Source organism: Typopeltis vanoorti, chromosome 11 (genome assembly GCF_054136105.1).
Source record: "Typopeltis vanoorti isolate ZY-2024b chromosome 11, IOZ_Tvanoo_1.0, whole genome shotgun sequence".
In the NCBI taxonomy this organism is placed as follows: Eukaryota; Metazoa; Arthropoda; class Arachnida; order Uropygi; family Thelyphonidae; genus Typopeltis; species Typopeltis vanoorti.
This window is the reverse complement of record NC_143559.1, coordinates 106,288,180-106,305,517: the sequence shown is the minus strand read 5'-3', so window position 1 is coordinate 106,305,517 and position 17,338 is coordinate 106,288,180. Positions and strand designations below refer to the sequence as shown.

Sequence of the window (17,338 nt, the reverse complement as noted above, 5' to 3'; positions counted from 1 at the left end):
AGGGATGGGCTAATGGTGCTGGAGCATCTCTGGAATAAATGTATTAGTCTTAAGGGAGATTATGTTGAAAAATAAAAATAATTTTGAAATTATAAATTCGTTTTTTCATTGTTAGGCCAAGAACTTTTCATACCACCCTCATAGTTATCAGATTTATGAGACGAGTGAAGGCAGCAGATGAAGACGGCAACAAAGTGAGAAGACAAGGACAATGTGAGACAAAGAAGACAATGAACTCAACATAAGCACATGCTCTGTCCTACTTAAGGAAGGTAGAAGTAATGTGGAAAGTTCAGGTGAGTTGTAATCATAGAAGAGACCAGTTAAGGTTAAGTGATGAATAATAGATAATGTGGATGCCTATAAATTAAATGGTGGTGCCCATCACTGATGTTAATTCTGGATATTGACCCAGAAGTCAATGTTTAAGGGTTTTATTTTACATGAAATTTTGTTGGGGTTTTTTTTGCAATTTCATGAGGTATGTTTTTGACAATTGTTTTTTTTTTTTTTTTTTTTTTAGGGGGGAGGTACAATTTTTTGTTCTATTTTTTATATATTTTGAAATTTTTTGCTGGGAGATTTTATTTTACCTACAGCGATATTATGCTTTCTCATGTTAACTTTCATGATGAAATATTGGGAATATGTATAGTAAGGGCATGCAGTAGGGATGAAGCACAACTCCCACACAAGAAGTGCCCAGACTCTAATTGAAGTGTGACAGTGTAAGCTGCAAACCACTATTCTCAGGCTTCCTTCAGACACAACCTTTCAGAGTAAGCAGTAGGATTATTTGCAGCCCGCCTGAAGCATTACCCACAGGTTTAGTTTTCTATATTATCTGGCAACCAGTCTACGGAAGCTGTTTTACTGCTGTACCTGTCAATGAAGGATGTGCTAGCTCTCCAGTTAATGTGGTATGGAAATCATGCAAAAAAACCAACACAAACTGCATGTGTGAAGAAATGGTGAGAACAAAAATTAGAAACCCTACTCTGGAGTAGAAACATGGCAATGGTCATTACAGCTGTGTATTATGTTGATGAGATTACCATGCAGGAAAATGATGAGACTATGGATCTAGAATGGTGAACAGGGAGTTGATGTTTATAGGTCATATCCAAACAGTGGGTAAAATAGTTCAAAGGATCACTTATATTTGTGTGATGTTGACAAACCACAGACAGACAAATGTGTGTAAGGAGGTTATTATCTTTCTTTATAAGGATTGTACTGACCTGGATTATGTTCACATATTGACTGCTAAGATTTTTTTGTGGTAGGATAGAAGTGATAGAAATGATACAGAGGCAAATAACCAAAATGGCAATGTGTCTATGAAGCAATCTATGGAAATAGGCTGAGAGTATGTGGGATAGATACAAAATTTAGCTAAGAGCCAGAAAAGAGTGGATACGAAAGCAACATATAAGTTACTTAAGAGCTTTATAGAGTAACTGCTAAAGAAATTTTTATTTTTTAATGAAATATATGAATAGAAAGAGAGGAGAGGGAACAAGGAAGGATGGCATGGTTAGCAAGGTTATGAAGACCAGATTTTTTGCACAGAGAGTAGGGAGTGAGTAGAATGGGTTGCCAGACTCAGCCATTAATGATCTATCAAGAACAAGTTGAAAGTTTTTCCACTTGGTTACACTAAAAATTAAGGATGCCAAGAAATTATATTCTTGGTTTAATCCTTTATCCAAGTGTAAGCAAACAAAGTTTGCATGTTAACACGTTTGCTGCCATGCTCCTCGGGCATAGTTTGTTCCCGCACGCAAAGCGCTTTCGCATCTTCAAGGTCACTACGAGTAATCTCGTAGCTGGCTTATCAGACAGAATTTTGATTCATACACCAACTACAAGTAATCTCGTATCACCCCCATCCATATATTACATGCGCTGACGAATGTGTTTATTGCATCTAGTCTCTAAAAACCTTCAGTTTCACCATGACCAGTAAAAGAAAACTTACTGATAAAGAATTAGAAGTTTATGCTAATATGAGCAATGAGGAATTTAATGAATTCATCATCACAAATGGAAGGATAAGAGGGAAGTTCTTTCCGTTTCAAATATGCACAAATTTTAAATGGTTGAAGCAAAAAATCGGAATGGTTAAAATTCAATTAAAACCAAATATCGTTAGAGACTATAATTTGGGTATGTCAGGCATCCATCTTTCTGATCAAATGCTTTCTTACTATTCGCCCTTACGAAAGACAATTAGATGGCCAAAGAAATTGGTAATACGCATTCTTGATATATACATTCAAAATGTGCATAAATTTTATAATATAATTACTGGAAACGCAATGACTGCATTAAAATTTAGAGATCAATTTATCTCAGTTTTTGTTGGAATGGATAAGCTTACAGCATCACAGATTATCAGCAGGATTCAGGATCTTCATTATTTGGAAATTTTACCACCTACAGAAAATAATATTTGCCGACAAAGCCATGCCGAGTATGTACACGAAACAAACAACGACTTGAAACACGTTATTATTGTCCTGTGTGCCAGGAAAAACCACAATTGTGTGTGGAAAATTGTTTTAAAGTGTATCATTTGTAATTTGAATAAATTGGTTTTTATTCTATTGATTTCATTTTATTATTTTTATTGATTTTTATCAGTTTTAAATTGATTTACAAATTACGTGTTATACTACGGATTAGCTCACACTTGGCATAGGAGGTTGGTAATCGACATACGAGTATATTCGTAGTTGGCTTCTGAGGCACATACATAATATACTATATTTTAGTTGAAATTATTTCCCTTCTATCAAGCCCCCAGACGTGCTCTCCGCTTTATTCAGAATCCAAGGGTCCAAATTAAGATAATTATACTTAGGGTTAACTCATGTTTGGCATAGGAGGTCGGTAAATCGACATATGAGTATACTCGTAGTTGGCAGCGAACGTGTTAAGTAACTTCACGACTGAGAAACTCGTATATAGAGGCTAATGCCTTCGCATCACTTGTCTTAGTATTCCATAAAGCAAAGCACATATCCTTATGGACATGTATAATGCTATGCATTATAGGAAGGGTCACTACCAGACCAGTTTCAACCTTTATTGAGGTCTCATCAGTGGGAGTCAGACCCAGAAGTGGTACCAAGGTTGAAGTAATGCAGACGTCCATATACAAATAGACGTCCAAATTCCATATACAAGTAGCCAAAAGGTGTCACACCTTAAGGATATCACCTGTCTCTGGATTAGAGACAGATGTTCAAAGTTTTCATTGGCATCTTTAATTTATAGTATAACTAGCAAAAAAACTTTCAACATCTATCTCTAATCCAGAGTATTTTAGTAATAAGGTGTTACACCTTTTGGCTACTTGTATATGCAAATATGACTTCTGCATTACTTCAACCTTGGTAACACTTCTGGGTCTGGCTCTCACTGATGAGATCTCAATAAAAGTCGAAACTGGTCTGGGTAGTGACCCTTCCAATAATGCATAGCATTATACATGTCCATAAGGATATGTGCTTTATGGGATACTATGTGAAGTCATTAGCCTCTATACATACGAGTTGCCCAGTCATAAAGTTATTTCATGCACAAACTCTGTTTGCTTACACTTGGATAAAGGATTTATTTACTATCAAAAACAAGTTCAAGAAGAGACAAGATAGATAATAGGGTTAGTATGGATCTTCCACAATGCGTCTTGAGACTCCATGAAAAATGCCCATGTAATAATAATAATAAAAACAATGTTTATATATGTGAGTTAAGGATTACCTTCCACGTTCTACCAAAGTCATGAGAGCGTTCAATTAACATAGCAGATGGCCGAAAGGTTTTGAAAGTTATTATCAAGTGAGTAAAGTGAAATTCTGCTTCCAAATCAAGCTGGATGTTGACATTTTCAACTCCATTTTCTGACTGCCACCATGCTTTTCGCTTCTTTCCAATTCTGTAATAAGTGAAAAAATAAAATAAAATGCTAATCAAATGAAAAATATCTAAGAAATAAAAACATTCTGCAGCAATAAAACTTAGTAATAGTATAATAAGTATGTCATAATAGTCACACACTTTCAGAAATGGGGAAATAAAGCTTTTAAGTCCCTTAAAAGCTTTTTTCTCGAAATTGCAATTTGGATATAGAATATTCATCCTATTAAGCTGTGCTTTTTTTCTTTTTTTTTGGAAAAAATATAACTCTTTCCATATATGTACATTAATTGTAAAAGAAAATTTTACCAGAAAAAACGAAATCCTTATCTTGATATAAATCTGATGAATATCAGAATTTATGGTTTGAATTCCAGTAAGAAATACAACTGGAGTTCATTCTTATCTGCATTTTTACCAAAGAAGAACTACTTCATGAGAATATTTATGTTAAAAACAAAAATACTGAAGTAATTTTTGTAAACTGAATTGTCTAGTAGACTTTTACTGCTGCTGTCAAGGGAAATGTTTAACATTTATCATTATCAAATTCCTGATAGGTACCTTCAAGGGATGTACTATATTGGTACTACATAATGAAATATGCATTCATACTAGCTTTCTATCAACTACTTCCTTCCAAATTACAGGTAACCCTTGTATAACGCGGTACTTATACAATGCAGTTTATATATAAAGTGGTCTACAAATTGTAGTATCCCTTGTTCAACGTGGTTTCGATATAATGCAGTCTACGATTTCTAGTAACCTTTTATTTTTTCACCGCAGGACTTAAAAATCAAATTTTATCTTCTTTAAATTTGTGACTGCCTATATCGCACAAGTAGTTATAAGAATCGAATTTAGTTTTATTGTATCACTGAATAAGGTACTATACAGAGGCTTTTGCAGTCTGTGTCATTCTCAACAAATAGTGCAATTAGAGACAGATGGAATAAAAACGGCACTAACTAATAAATCACATGTCCCCTCTCACAGAAACTATGCTGTATAAACTTAAGCAAAACCATATGTTGCACCGAAACACGGTATCCAACTAAAAACTATTGTCCAATTTTTCAATTATGAAATAAGTGTTTGTTTTATTGCATTTAAAATTCTCGATGTCATTATGACAGATCACAAAGACTAACTTAAAATAAAAGACTACCAAGAATTGAAACATGCCATATAATGAATGTGTGAGTTCACCTGCCACCTCAAATGCAAACAAGAAGCCATAAAATTCAAACCAAGGGTTGAAACGTTTGTGTGAGTTGAGCCAGTCAGTAATGAGAAGTTCCATCGGAACGATAAATGACATCCTGTTGTGAATGTGTTAAAACTAATAGTGAATGTTGTTATGACAGTTTCAGATGTTATGGAATTCGACTGAAGAGAATTAGCATTTCACCTCAACACTTGTTGGTTGCTTTTGTCTTTGGATTGCGTGATCTTGTGCTAATACCACATCAATCATATGCACGGCTTTATAGCTGCTGTCTTGTGTAAAGCAAAATACAGCTTGTACATATTGTAACAATTAAAAAAAAACTTGAATAATTTATAAGCGTATAAAAGGATATCACTGTAAATCGTTGACATGCCAGCAAAATTCTCAGATGTGCCACCTCTGGCACGAGTGCCATAGGTTTGCCATCTAGGGTTTTCTGAATAAAGTGTTTATCGTTGAAAATTGTCTTTGTTTTCTGTCAGGAAAGTGCATTTAAAATCATAAGTGTGTTATTCTCAAGCTGAGCAGTTTATTTTCTGGTGAGTTACATACATATGTAATGCTTTTTTTTTTTATGTAAAAGTTTATTTTTATTGTAATGGCCACTAAAACTGCAATGAAAGGGAAAAAACCAACATTGAAGAGGAAATTCATTTCTCTCGAAGAAAAAATTTAAATCTTGGATCGGTTGAAAATTGGAGAAAAACCAGGAGTTATTGCAAGGACTCTGAATTTAAATGAATCAACAATTCAAACAATCAAACAAAATAAACATAAAATCCGAGAAAGTGTTATTGCTGGGTCAACAGTAAGTGCAAAACGTGTTGCTTGTGCTCGCGATATTCTAATAGAAAAAATGGAGAGATCTCTAATGATTTGGATAGAAGATTGCACTCAAAAGAAAGTTCCTTTGGATGGACACCTTATTAAGCAAAAAGCTCTCAAAGTTTATAAACATTTAAAAGAACTTGATCAAGATTCTTCAGAAGAAATCTCTCAGCATGGATTTTGTTCCAGTAAGAGTTAGTTCGAAAACTTTAAAAAGCAGTTTTCTTTGTATAATCTTAAAATCCAGGGAGAATCAGCATCAGCTGACATTAAAGCTGCCCAGAAATACCCAGCAGAACTTTTAAAAATCATTAAAGAAGGTGGTTACAGTGCAGACCAGGTGTTCAATGCGGATGAATCTGGGTTATATCGAAAAAAAATGCCAAAACGCGCCTATATTTTGAAAAATGAAAGATTAGCTACTGGATTCAAAGTTTTCAAAGATAGAATTACTCTACTGTTTTGTAGTAATGCATCAGGTGATTACATGACAAAACCAATGTTTATTAACCAATCCGCAAATCCTCATACGATGAAAGGGCTCGACAAGTCCACCCTACCTGTTTATTGGTGGGCCAACAAAAAGGCATGGGTTACAGCTAGCATGTTTGAAAATTGGCTTTTCAAGTGTTTTCTACCCGATGTAGAAAGTTACACAAAGGAAAAGAATATGGACTTCAAAATTCTACTAATTTTAGATAACGCATCAGGCCACCCAACAAATTTAAGCCATCCGAATATTAAAATAACTTTTTTGCCACCTAATACTACTTCACTTATTCAACCACTCGACCAAGGAATAATATCAACATTTAATTCATATTATATTCGGCGAACATTTCAATTAATTTTGGAAAAAAATGGAATCTAATCCAAACATTACACTGTCTCAAGCATGGAAAGAGTTTTCAATATTGAATTGCGTAAAAATTATTTCTCTGTGCATTAAGGAATTACAACCTTCTACGCTGAATGCTTGCTGGAAAAAAATATGGCCTGAAGCCGTTCTAGGTCAAAATTTCGTACCTCCAGTGGATGCTGAACCAAGTCGTATAATAAACGGCGCACACATTTTTGGTAGAGAGGGCTTTTGCAATATGGTTGAAAACGAAATTAGTGAATTAATTTATGGAGAAACAAATTTAAATGAGGAGGAACTGGTACAATTAATAGATGGCATCGAACCTAATGGCAGGGAAAGTTCTGCTGAAGATTCTGATTGTGATGAATCCGTTAAAGAATTCAGTTTAAAGAAATTAGCAGAAGGACTGGACTTGACAAGAATGTTAGAAAGTTATTTTATGGATAATGATCCTTCAATGTAGTGCTCTGGAAAATTCAAGACAATTGGATATTTGTTTAGAGCCATATTATGAACTTAATAATAAATTGCAGCATAGTGGAAAACAAAGTCTTATTACTGACTTCTTGATGACTAAACCAGCCAAAGTATGCAATGAGAATTATACAAATGATGTCCAAGAGATTTCAAGTGGTGACGACCTCCGGCCATTTAAAGAACATCTCTGTCTTCAGAAATGTTATTTCTGAAGACAGTGATGACGATTAAAATATGCCCTTTTGTGTCTAAAACATTTATGCATTATGTGCAATGAAATTTATGTACAATTTGTAATTTTTATAATTTTATACTACGTATTTGTCTCACGGATTTGTCTCACGTATTTGTCTCACGCGGACCCTGCATAGGAAGCGGGAATAACGCGTAGAAGAAGAAGAAGAAGAAGTATTTGTCTCATAATTTATGTTTTCTTAACTTACATGAATTACCTGAATTAAATAAAAATATTGTTTTTGTTGGATATGTCATTGTTGTTTATATAATTAAAAAAAAAAAAACGATTTCGGAACCTAACCCCTACTTTTTCTATGTGATCTAAGTCTCATATAACGTGATTTATATCACGCGGCATTTCTATGGAACCTAACATCCGTGTTATATGAGGGTTACCTGTAATCTGTTATTTGTCAGGTCTCCAATATAGTCTTATCTAACATTTCAGTCTTTTAAGGCATTACTAACAGCATCAAATCCATCTAAATCTTGGGCACCCTCTGGATCTCTTCCCTGCTATCCTGGGATCAAATCTGTTCTGTCTGCCTTTCCTCTACATTCTTTTTAAGTAACAATACCATCTTAAATTAACTTTGTTCACACATTCCTGAATGCTTATCGTGACAAGTTCCTTCATAACATCTTCATTTTTAATATGATACTACTATTCATTCCACTAAAAATTGGGTGAACAGATGACTTATCTACTCAAGTGATTTGATCAAGTGTTTTATTCCTAACCCAACCATCAGATCCATAAGTTAAAACTAGTTTGAACACTATCTTGTTTTACTGCTGGATTCCAGGCTAATTTATCTTTTATTCTATATAAATTTATTCTACTGCTTCCCACCATACCAGCTTTATTTATTGCATTATCTATTTCCAAATTCAATTTGCCATCTTCATGAAAAATTGTGCTAAACGGCTTAAATATTTTAATTGCTGTATGGTTCTCCATTGAGAACATAACTGATGTTTTTCAAGTTCCTGTTATAATAATTTTCAACCTTTTATTTCAGATAAAATTTGTTAAAATGATCAATCAATTTAGTTAAGGAATCTGCAGACTGGTATCAGATTTACTAAAAATTTACATCAAACTATTTTCTTGTATCTCCTTAGATTAGCTCTGTTCACACATACTAATCATGTCAAGTTCCTACATAACATCTTCATTTTTAATATGATACTGCCACTGATACAATTATTCATTGCATTAAAATGCAGCGTTTAACATATTTTCTTGATTCCTTGATATATGCCTTTTTTGGATATACAAAACTTAGTAATAAATCCTAATTATGTTCCCATGACTTCTCAATTATTGGTAAGAAATGGTTGAGTGAAACTCTGCCCTTTGGCAACCATCGTTTTGAAACCAGATTGTTCATCTGCATGTTTATCTTTTATGATTTTTCTCAGCTTTAGATATGCTTGCATAAATCCTAATTGATCACCCAGTAAAGAAATTTTGTATAATTCTCACATTCAGTTTTATTTATATTTTTAAAGATGGGCATTAATAGCTCTACTACAATCAAATCTACTCAAATTTCACCTGACTAGGCTTTGTAAATTACACAGTGTAGCCACTGCAAAACTTATTTTACCTCCATATCTGAGAACTTTTAATATTATCTTTGTCTTTCCACATTTCAGCTTTCTAAAGAATTTTTCTATCTCAAGTACTGACAAACTATTGACTGCATTCCTCCTGAATATTTTATACCACCAGTCTGGTATGTCTTGTTTCATGTAAAAATCTTTTAAAGTAATTACTCCAAGACATCTAGTTCTTAACTTAATGAATAGCTTAATTTTTCATGTCAACTTTGTCATCTAATTCCTTTTACAGTACTCTCCCCACCCCATTTCTAACTTTCTGAACAGCCCAAAACATTTTGTCACCTTTTTGATATTTATCTTTTATATTCTTAACAAGGTCTTCCCATAACTATTTAGCTATTGAAAGTTTATTTTTCACTTGGTTAGAGTATAATAAATTTAGTTTAATCCTTTATCCAAGTGTGAGCAAACAAAGTTTGCGCCTGAAAGTATCTTCAGGACTGGAGTAAGGTGGTACAACAGCAGGGCAACTCATTGCAAAGGTGGAGCAAGCTACCAACACTCCTGTCTCAGTATCTCCTATAATGCAAAACACATCTCCTTGCGGATATGTCTAATGTTATGCATTAAGGGAAGGGCCACTATCCAGACTAGTTTCGACCTTTATTGAGGTCTCTTCAGTGGGAGCCAGGCCCAAGCTGAGATACCAGGCAGAAGCATTCGCAGGTCATCTCTACCTATAGGAGTTGCCAAATGGTGTGCAACCCTTTTTTAATAAATTACTCTGGATTTAGAGAAAGATGTTGAAAGTTTATTTTTCACTTGGTTAGAGTATAATAAATTTAGTTTAATCCTTTATCCAAGTGTGAGCAAACAAAGTTTGCGCCTGAAAGTATCTTCAGGACTGGAGTAAGGTGGTACAACATCAGGGCAACGAGTTGCCCTGGTGTTGTACCACCTTACTCCACTTGGATAAAGGATTAAACTAAATTTATTAAACTATTTAGCTACTTTTACCCATAACTTAGCTGTCATGCATTTTTTCTCTGTATTCTCTCAGGATGCCCTATGACTTATTTGCCAGAAACTATTGATATGCTTTCTTCTTTGCTTGGACTGCCTCTAACTTTTTGAGTTCACTATGAAGTTCTGATTCTATCTTTGCAGACAACTTCACCACATGCCTCCATGGCTGAATCAATCAATGATGTTTGCTTCAGATTTTTACACAGAGTCTTAACAGTTCTTATTTTCAAACTTATTTTATCTTGAATAACATTTGTAAATTTGAGTCTACAACTTCACCTATGAAAGCTGCTTAACTTTGATTATTTTAAAAATTTTTGTACATAATTTTCTTTTCAATAAAAAATTCGTTTTTATCCTACTCAAAACTAAATGTTGATCACTTCCTATTTCAAATCCACTGTATACTCTTGTGTTTTAAAGAGTGTGAAGATAACACTATTGACAATAATACAATCAAGAAGACAATTTTGCATGCATGCTCGTGTACCCTTTCATGTGAATTTATGCATATCTTTATGTAGTGCTCTTGTTCTAAAACAATATGTGCAAGTACTCATTCTTTGCTATGTGTAAAAATTAAAAGGATGTGAAAAAAAAATTATTTTACTGGTATTTTTACTTCATGATATGATAATTAATGTTTTTGGAATATGAACAGTAAATAAGTAGTATATAACACATTGAGCTTTACTGAGCATAAAATTATTGTACAAATATATAAAAATAGGCAAAATGTATAAGAAAATTTTAATAAAAAATTTTATATAGTAAATATAAAAAATTATATCAAATTAACATTGGAAGTAAAAATGTAAATGTCATTAAATAACTAGGCTTATCTGCATGCTAACTAAATGTGTAAAACAATTACTGAATATTATAAATTTCTAAATCATCAGTCACATGTTACTGTATAGGTGCTGGTATGCTGTACCATTGCATATTGTCCCCAAAAAAAACATAGTCTTTATGTGAAACAGTGTTTTTAATGACTAGTCCATGCCATGAACAGAAATCAAGTTGGTACTTACTATGATTATTAGCTTTGCCCTTACCTCCAAATTTTCCTAAACATTTTCTATCTAGCTATTTCTTACTCTACAGTCTATATCTCCAACAAGAAACAGCTTTTCTTTATACTCAGCTGTTCTCCCCCCTCCCCAATGATTTGAAAAACGCCTTAACTTCTTTTTTAGTAGAGTCTTCTGTGGAACCATAGGCACAAACACATCTCATACAATTTCTCATTTTGAAATTGCTTGCCATTCAAGAAGCTTCTTTTCAGTGATACTTCTTATACTGCCTATCTTCAAATGTGAAGAGAACCTTTGTTCCATCTATATCTCCAACAAGAAACAGCTTTTCTTTATACTCAGCTGTTCTCCCCCTTCTCCAATGATTTGAAAAACTCCTTAACTTCTTTTTTAGTAGTCTTCTGTGGAACTATAGGCACAAACATGTCTCATACAATTTCTCATTTTGAAATTGCTTGCCATTCAAGAAGCTTCTTTTCAGTGATACTTCTTACACTGCCTATCTTCAAATGTGAAGAAAACCTTTGTTCCAGTAACTGACTTTTCACTGTTCACCTGAAACAAAGGTACTCTCTACACAGTTGAAGATAGGCACTATCAATGTACATTTGCTGTTCTTTACTGAGTGACCCTCTAGTCAGCATGACATTTCATCATGTTGGAACAGCTTATAAGATATGCAGTACCAACTCTGATTGGATCTCTGCATTCCTTACAAACTTCGTGAAGATCTCTTGTCACCTTCCAGTTATCCAGCTTTAACCCTATAGTTTAATGTTCTGTAAACAATTTATATACAATACAATTGGAGAGAATGGATATTTGAACTTAGAAATACACACACACACACACACAGTGATCTTTCAATTATTCAACCCTCAATTAAGCCAATTCTGAGTCAGCCAATTCTAGAATGGGTTGGCATGTCACCTGGACTCCTGGTACACTACTATGTAACAGAGCCTTCAAATAAACAATCAGCAAATGATTTTCAACACCAATTAAATAACTCTGTGTGTGCTCATTTGAGATTTCAGAAACTAAATAAACTAAATATGCCCTACTCAATTGTTTGCCATTCTGATAACTGAAATACAATTACAATCACCTATCCATGGTGCTATCAATTGTACAACACCATGTACAATTACATGGTGCTGTACCAGAAATCAGTTGATACGTAAGAGTCATTTCTGTGTCTTGAACATTGAAGTGTTATTATTTTGAAGGTTGAATAATGGTAGGTTACTATATTTAGTCTAGCAATCCTTCATTTAGTAGCTTAGTTTAGAGTTAAAATTATCAAAACTCTGAGAAATTCCTTCATTTCTTTAAATGACTTTGGATTCAGTAATGTTGCTGTAACAATTTTAGTACACTCTACAAAAAGTGTATTTTAATTTTCTGGGGGGTGCTTAAGGGTCAAAGCTGTATAACTGAGAGGAGACCTCCACATAGCCTTTAAAGGAATGCAGAGAACCGAGCAGGGATTCTGACCTAATGTCCAATCCTCACCTTCTCGTGGTGCACCCTGTTGGGTATCTACTCGGATACTGAACGAATGAGGATGGGCTGGCAATTTGGGATTTAGCCAACCAAATTGTATTCTTATTGGTTAAAACAAAATAAAAAATGATGGTACGACATGACAAACTTTCATGCCGGCTGGGGCGTCGCCCGGCTAAACAAGGCCCCGGTTGTTTTCGCCAGGGAACCAGGGCGAACAGCAAAAAGTCAGCTACTGGAACAAATCTGAAAACAAACCCCAACTCAACATCACCAGAGATAAAGATCAGTACTATCAACATAAGAAGCCTGAATGGCAAAGAAATGGAGCTAGCTGAGGAATTAGATAAGTACCAGATCGACATAACAGGGGTTAAAGATACCAAGCAATTATAAACCTGGTTTTACTCCATTTCTTCCAAGTAAGCAAACAGCCAAATGTCAAGTTTGCGCCTGCAATTTACGCAAGACTAGCTGATCCTACAGGTAGTGCAAGACCAAGGCAACTCGTGGTAAAGGTGGAGCAAGCTCTGATCACTAATCTTAATATTTACCCTTAATGCCAAAACACATCTCCAAGAAGGGGATGTATGATGTTTTGTATTAAAGGCAAGGGGCCACTACCCAGACCGGTTTCGACCTTTATTGAGGTCTTATCAGTGGGAGCCAGGCTAGAAATACCAAGATTTAGTAATGCAGAGCTTGTAAGTATTTTACCATAACAAGTTACCATAAGGTGTTATAACCTTATTAAATAAAAATCTCAGGAGGAGATATAAATGTAGAACTTTCTACATAATAGGGGTGACTGAAACAAAAAAGACCAAAACTGGTGAGATCTTTCTGAGCAATAAATACAAAATGTTATATTCAGGCAATGATAATCAAGGAAAAGAAGGAGTAGCCATACTATTCAACACAAAATATGAGGGTAATCTTCTTGAATGGCAGTCAGTATCAAGTAGAGTAATGTGGGCAAATATGAGAATGGGGAACTGGACAATGAGACTTATTTGTGCCTATGGTCCCACAGAAGGTTTTACTAAGGTAGAAGTGGAGGAATTTTTTGATGCTTTAGAAAAAGCAACTGACACAATGAAAAAGGAAAAGTCGGTCCTTGGGGATCTAAATAGCAGAGTAGGAAATGATTGTGAGACATACAAATATATTTTGGGAAAATTTGGAGAAAAGAGCAAAGTTAATAATAATGGCAAATATCTGTTGGATTTCTGCTCAGGACATGAACTGGTTATTACTAACACCATGTTCCAACATAAAAATGTGCACAAATTCACATGGAGAGAAGAGGCAAGAAATAAGAAAAGTCTCATTGACTATGTTATTGTTGATAGTTTTCTCCCTGATGCAGGACACCAGAGTGTACAGAGGATTTGAAATTGGAAGTGATCACTATTTAGTCTTGAGCAGGATAAAATTGAATTTCATATTGAAAAGAATAACATGTAAGAAAGTTTTAAAGCGAATAAAAGTTGAGCAGTTCTCAGATGTGAACTGTAGTCTATACACAAAGATTATTGAAGAAAAAATGAAAGAGTTTGAGAACAGGAATCAAACCTTGGAGATTCAGTGGCAAACTCTGAAGAAAACATTGATTGATTCTGCCAGAGAGGCATGTGGCGAGGTTGTGTGCAAGGATAAAAAAATCAGAGCTACCTGGTGGACACAGGAAGTTAAAGAGGCAGTGAAGGAAAAGAAGAAAGCATATCAAAAGTTCCTGGCAAATAAGTCGGCTTTTACTCTTACAGAATACAGAGACAAATGTAAGAAAGCTAAACAGTGTGTAAAACTAGCTAAACAAAAGTCATGGGAGGACTTTGGCAAGAATATAGAAAATAAATATCAAGAAGGTGGCAAAATATTCTGGAGGGTGTTGAAGAAGCTTAGGAATGGAGGAAAGAGTGCTGTAAAAGGAGTTAGAGATGATAAAGGTGACATGAAAACAGGAGAAAAAGATATCCTTGAAGTATGGAGTAATTATTTTGAAAAACTGCTAAATGAAACAAGCAGTGATGACAGCACAGTGGTAAAAAACACTGACCAGGCATGCAGTCAGGAATACATATCCATACTTGAAGTAGAAAAAGCCATCAAAGGCTTGAAATGTGGAAAGGCAGCAGGAGTAGATGATATTCGACCAGAAATGCTGAAGTATGGTGGTATAAGAGTCTTACAGTGGCTGCACTGCATAGTTCAGAAAGCCTGGACAGAGGGAGGAATTCCCGATGATTGGAGTAGAGCTCTCATAGTACCCATATATAAAAAGGGAAATAAAACTGAATGTGAGAATTATAGCGGTACTTCCCTTTATTATACTTCAGAGGTATAATGAACTTAAGGCTACTGCATCAAATGGAAACTGTTTTTTCTTTCCTTAGTCAAGTGAAGTTTCTAAAAAACAGAAAATATATAATTTTAAGCACATCACAACAATAAAGTATAAAATATAAGGAATTGCAGAAGAAAAACATGAAGAATCTGGGTTCAGGCCACACAGAGGTTGTCAGGATCAGATTTTCCTATACTTTTCCTTCAATTATAACTGCCAACTTGAAACTTAAATATAGATTATGTACTGCTCTATATAATGTTCCATTTATTCCACATAATTGTAACATTCGGATGGCCTTGTCCTATACTTTTTTCCAGATCTACAAAACTTAAGTATAGAACCTTGATTTATTCCCACAATTTCCTGTTTGTTGTAAATTATAAATTAAAGATGTCAAGAAATTATATTCTTGGTTTAATCCTTTATCCAAGTGTAAGCAAACAAAGTCTGCATGTGAAGTAACTTCACAACTGGGCAACTAGTATAAAGGGGCTAATGACTTTGCATCACTTGCCTTAGTATCCCATAATGCAAAGCACATATCCTTATGGACATGTATAATGCTACAAATTATGGGAAAGGTCACTGCCTAGACCAGTTTCGACCTGTATTGACTTCTGTATTGCTTCAAACCTTGGTATCACTTCAGAGTCTGCCTGATGAGACCTCAATAAAGGTCGAAACCAGTCTGGGTAGTGACCCTTCCTATAATACATAACATTATACATGTCCGTAAGGATATTTTTTTTGCATTATAGGATACTAAGGCAAGTGATTTGAAGTCATTAGCCTCTAGATACGAGTTGTCCAGTCATGAAGTTGGTTCATGTGCAAACTTTCTTTGCTTACACTCGGATAAAGGATTAAACCAAGAATATAATTTCTTAGCATCTTTAATTTACAGTTTGCAACAAAGTTAGGAAACTGGGAATAAATCAAGGATCTATACTTTAGTTTTGTAGATCTGTAAAAAACATAGGACAAGGTGCCATTCAGAATGCTACAATTGTGTAAGGGATAAATGGAACATTATATAGCACAGTACATAATCTATATTTTAGTTATAAGTTGGCAGTTAGAACTGAAGGAAAAGTACAGGCAGGTGGTTTGATATAAAATCTCACTTAAGACAAGTATGTACTCTATCTCCACTCTTATTCAATGTGGATCACATTATGAAAGAAAGTGGCATTAAACCTGATATCAGAATCAGAGATATCAACTTAGCACTTTGTTTTATGCAAATAATGTTGTATGCCTAAACAAGTCCAGTGCAAGTGTTCAGGATTCTTTAACAAAATTGAATAATATCTGTAACAAACCTGGCACAAAAATTAGATATTTAGTGGGATGTTGCTATAGGCCAGGATACATAAGAAGTGATAAGCAGGAAATGTTTAAGCAGATCAGTTTGGCAAATGCAAAGTGAGTGATCATTATTTGAGATTTTAACTGTAGCAGAATAAACTGGGCAGAGGAAGTAGCATACAGTAGTGAAGGAATGGAATTTCTGGAATTCTTGAGGGACAAATGTCTCAAACAACATGTAGTAGAAGGAATATGAAGATCAAGAATTTTGGATTTGGTCCTTGCATGAGAGGGTTCATTGTAACTGACATGTCAATCTTTCTTCCATTGTCATGAGTGACCATGCAGTCTTGACCTAGAGGCTGAATAAACATGCAGAAATATCAAGGAGGAAGGAATTTATGTGGAATTATAAAACAAGTAAATATAATAATCATAGAAATCATCTTAGGACAGTTCTATGGATGGAAGAACTGCAAGGGAATGATATCAACAGTGCATGGAACTAGTGAAGAAATATTTATCAACAGTAATGGCAAATTGCATTCATCAAGTGAAAAAGATAACACGATTTGGTACAATTAGTCATCATGAACCCTTAATAAGAGGTTCATGATGAATTAATGCAGCTAGTTCTTCACTCCTGTGCTGCATCAATGTGTATTCACGGGACTGGTTTGCCTGTTCTGGGGGAAGAAAAACTCAAGTTTCTGGGTGAAAAAAACCCTACCTCCATACGAGACCGACTAGCTCACCTTTCATTGAAAGAGACTAGATAAAGGTTCCTCACGTCACTGACGAGAACCGAACCCAGGTCTTTCCAATCAAAGGAATATGAAAAGAGATTAGCACTACTACAATCCAAGGAAAATCCTAAGGAATTCATACATTGTGAGCAGCAGGACATATGATTACAGACAAATGACCCTATTATATGGAAAAGGGGTCAAGTGACCGATGCAGATGACACAAAATGG

The 17,338-nt window shown here is 34.6% G+C and overlaps 1 protein-coding gene across 1 annotated transcript in view; it reads right to left on the bottom strand.

The window, feature by feature from the left end:
• The window catches only part of LanB1 (laminin subunit beta-1), a 754,433-nt gene that overhangs the window by 527,519 nt on the left and 209,576 nt on the right, over window positions 1-17,338 (bottom strand). The window contains exon 5 of the mRNA XM_090400882.1: window positions 3,772-3,946. Coding sequence (XP_090257008.1) covers window positions 3,772-3,946 — 175 coding nt within the window. The remainder of the gene's footprint in view (window positions 1-3,771; window positions 3,947-17,338) is intronic.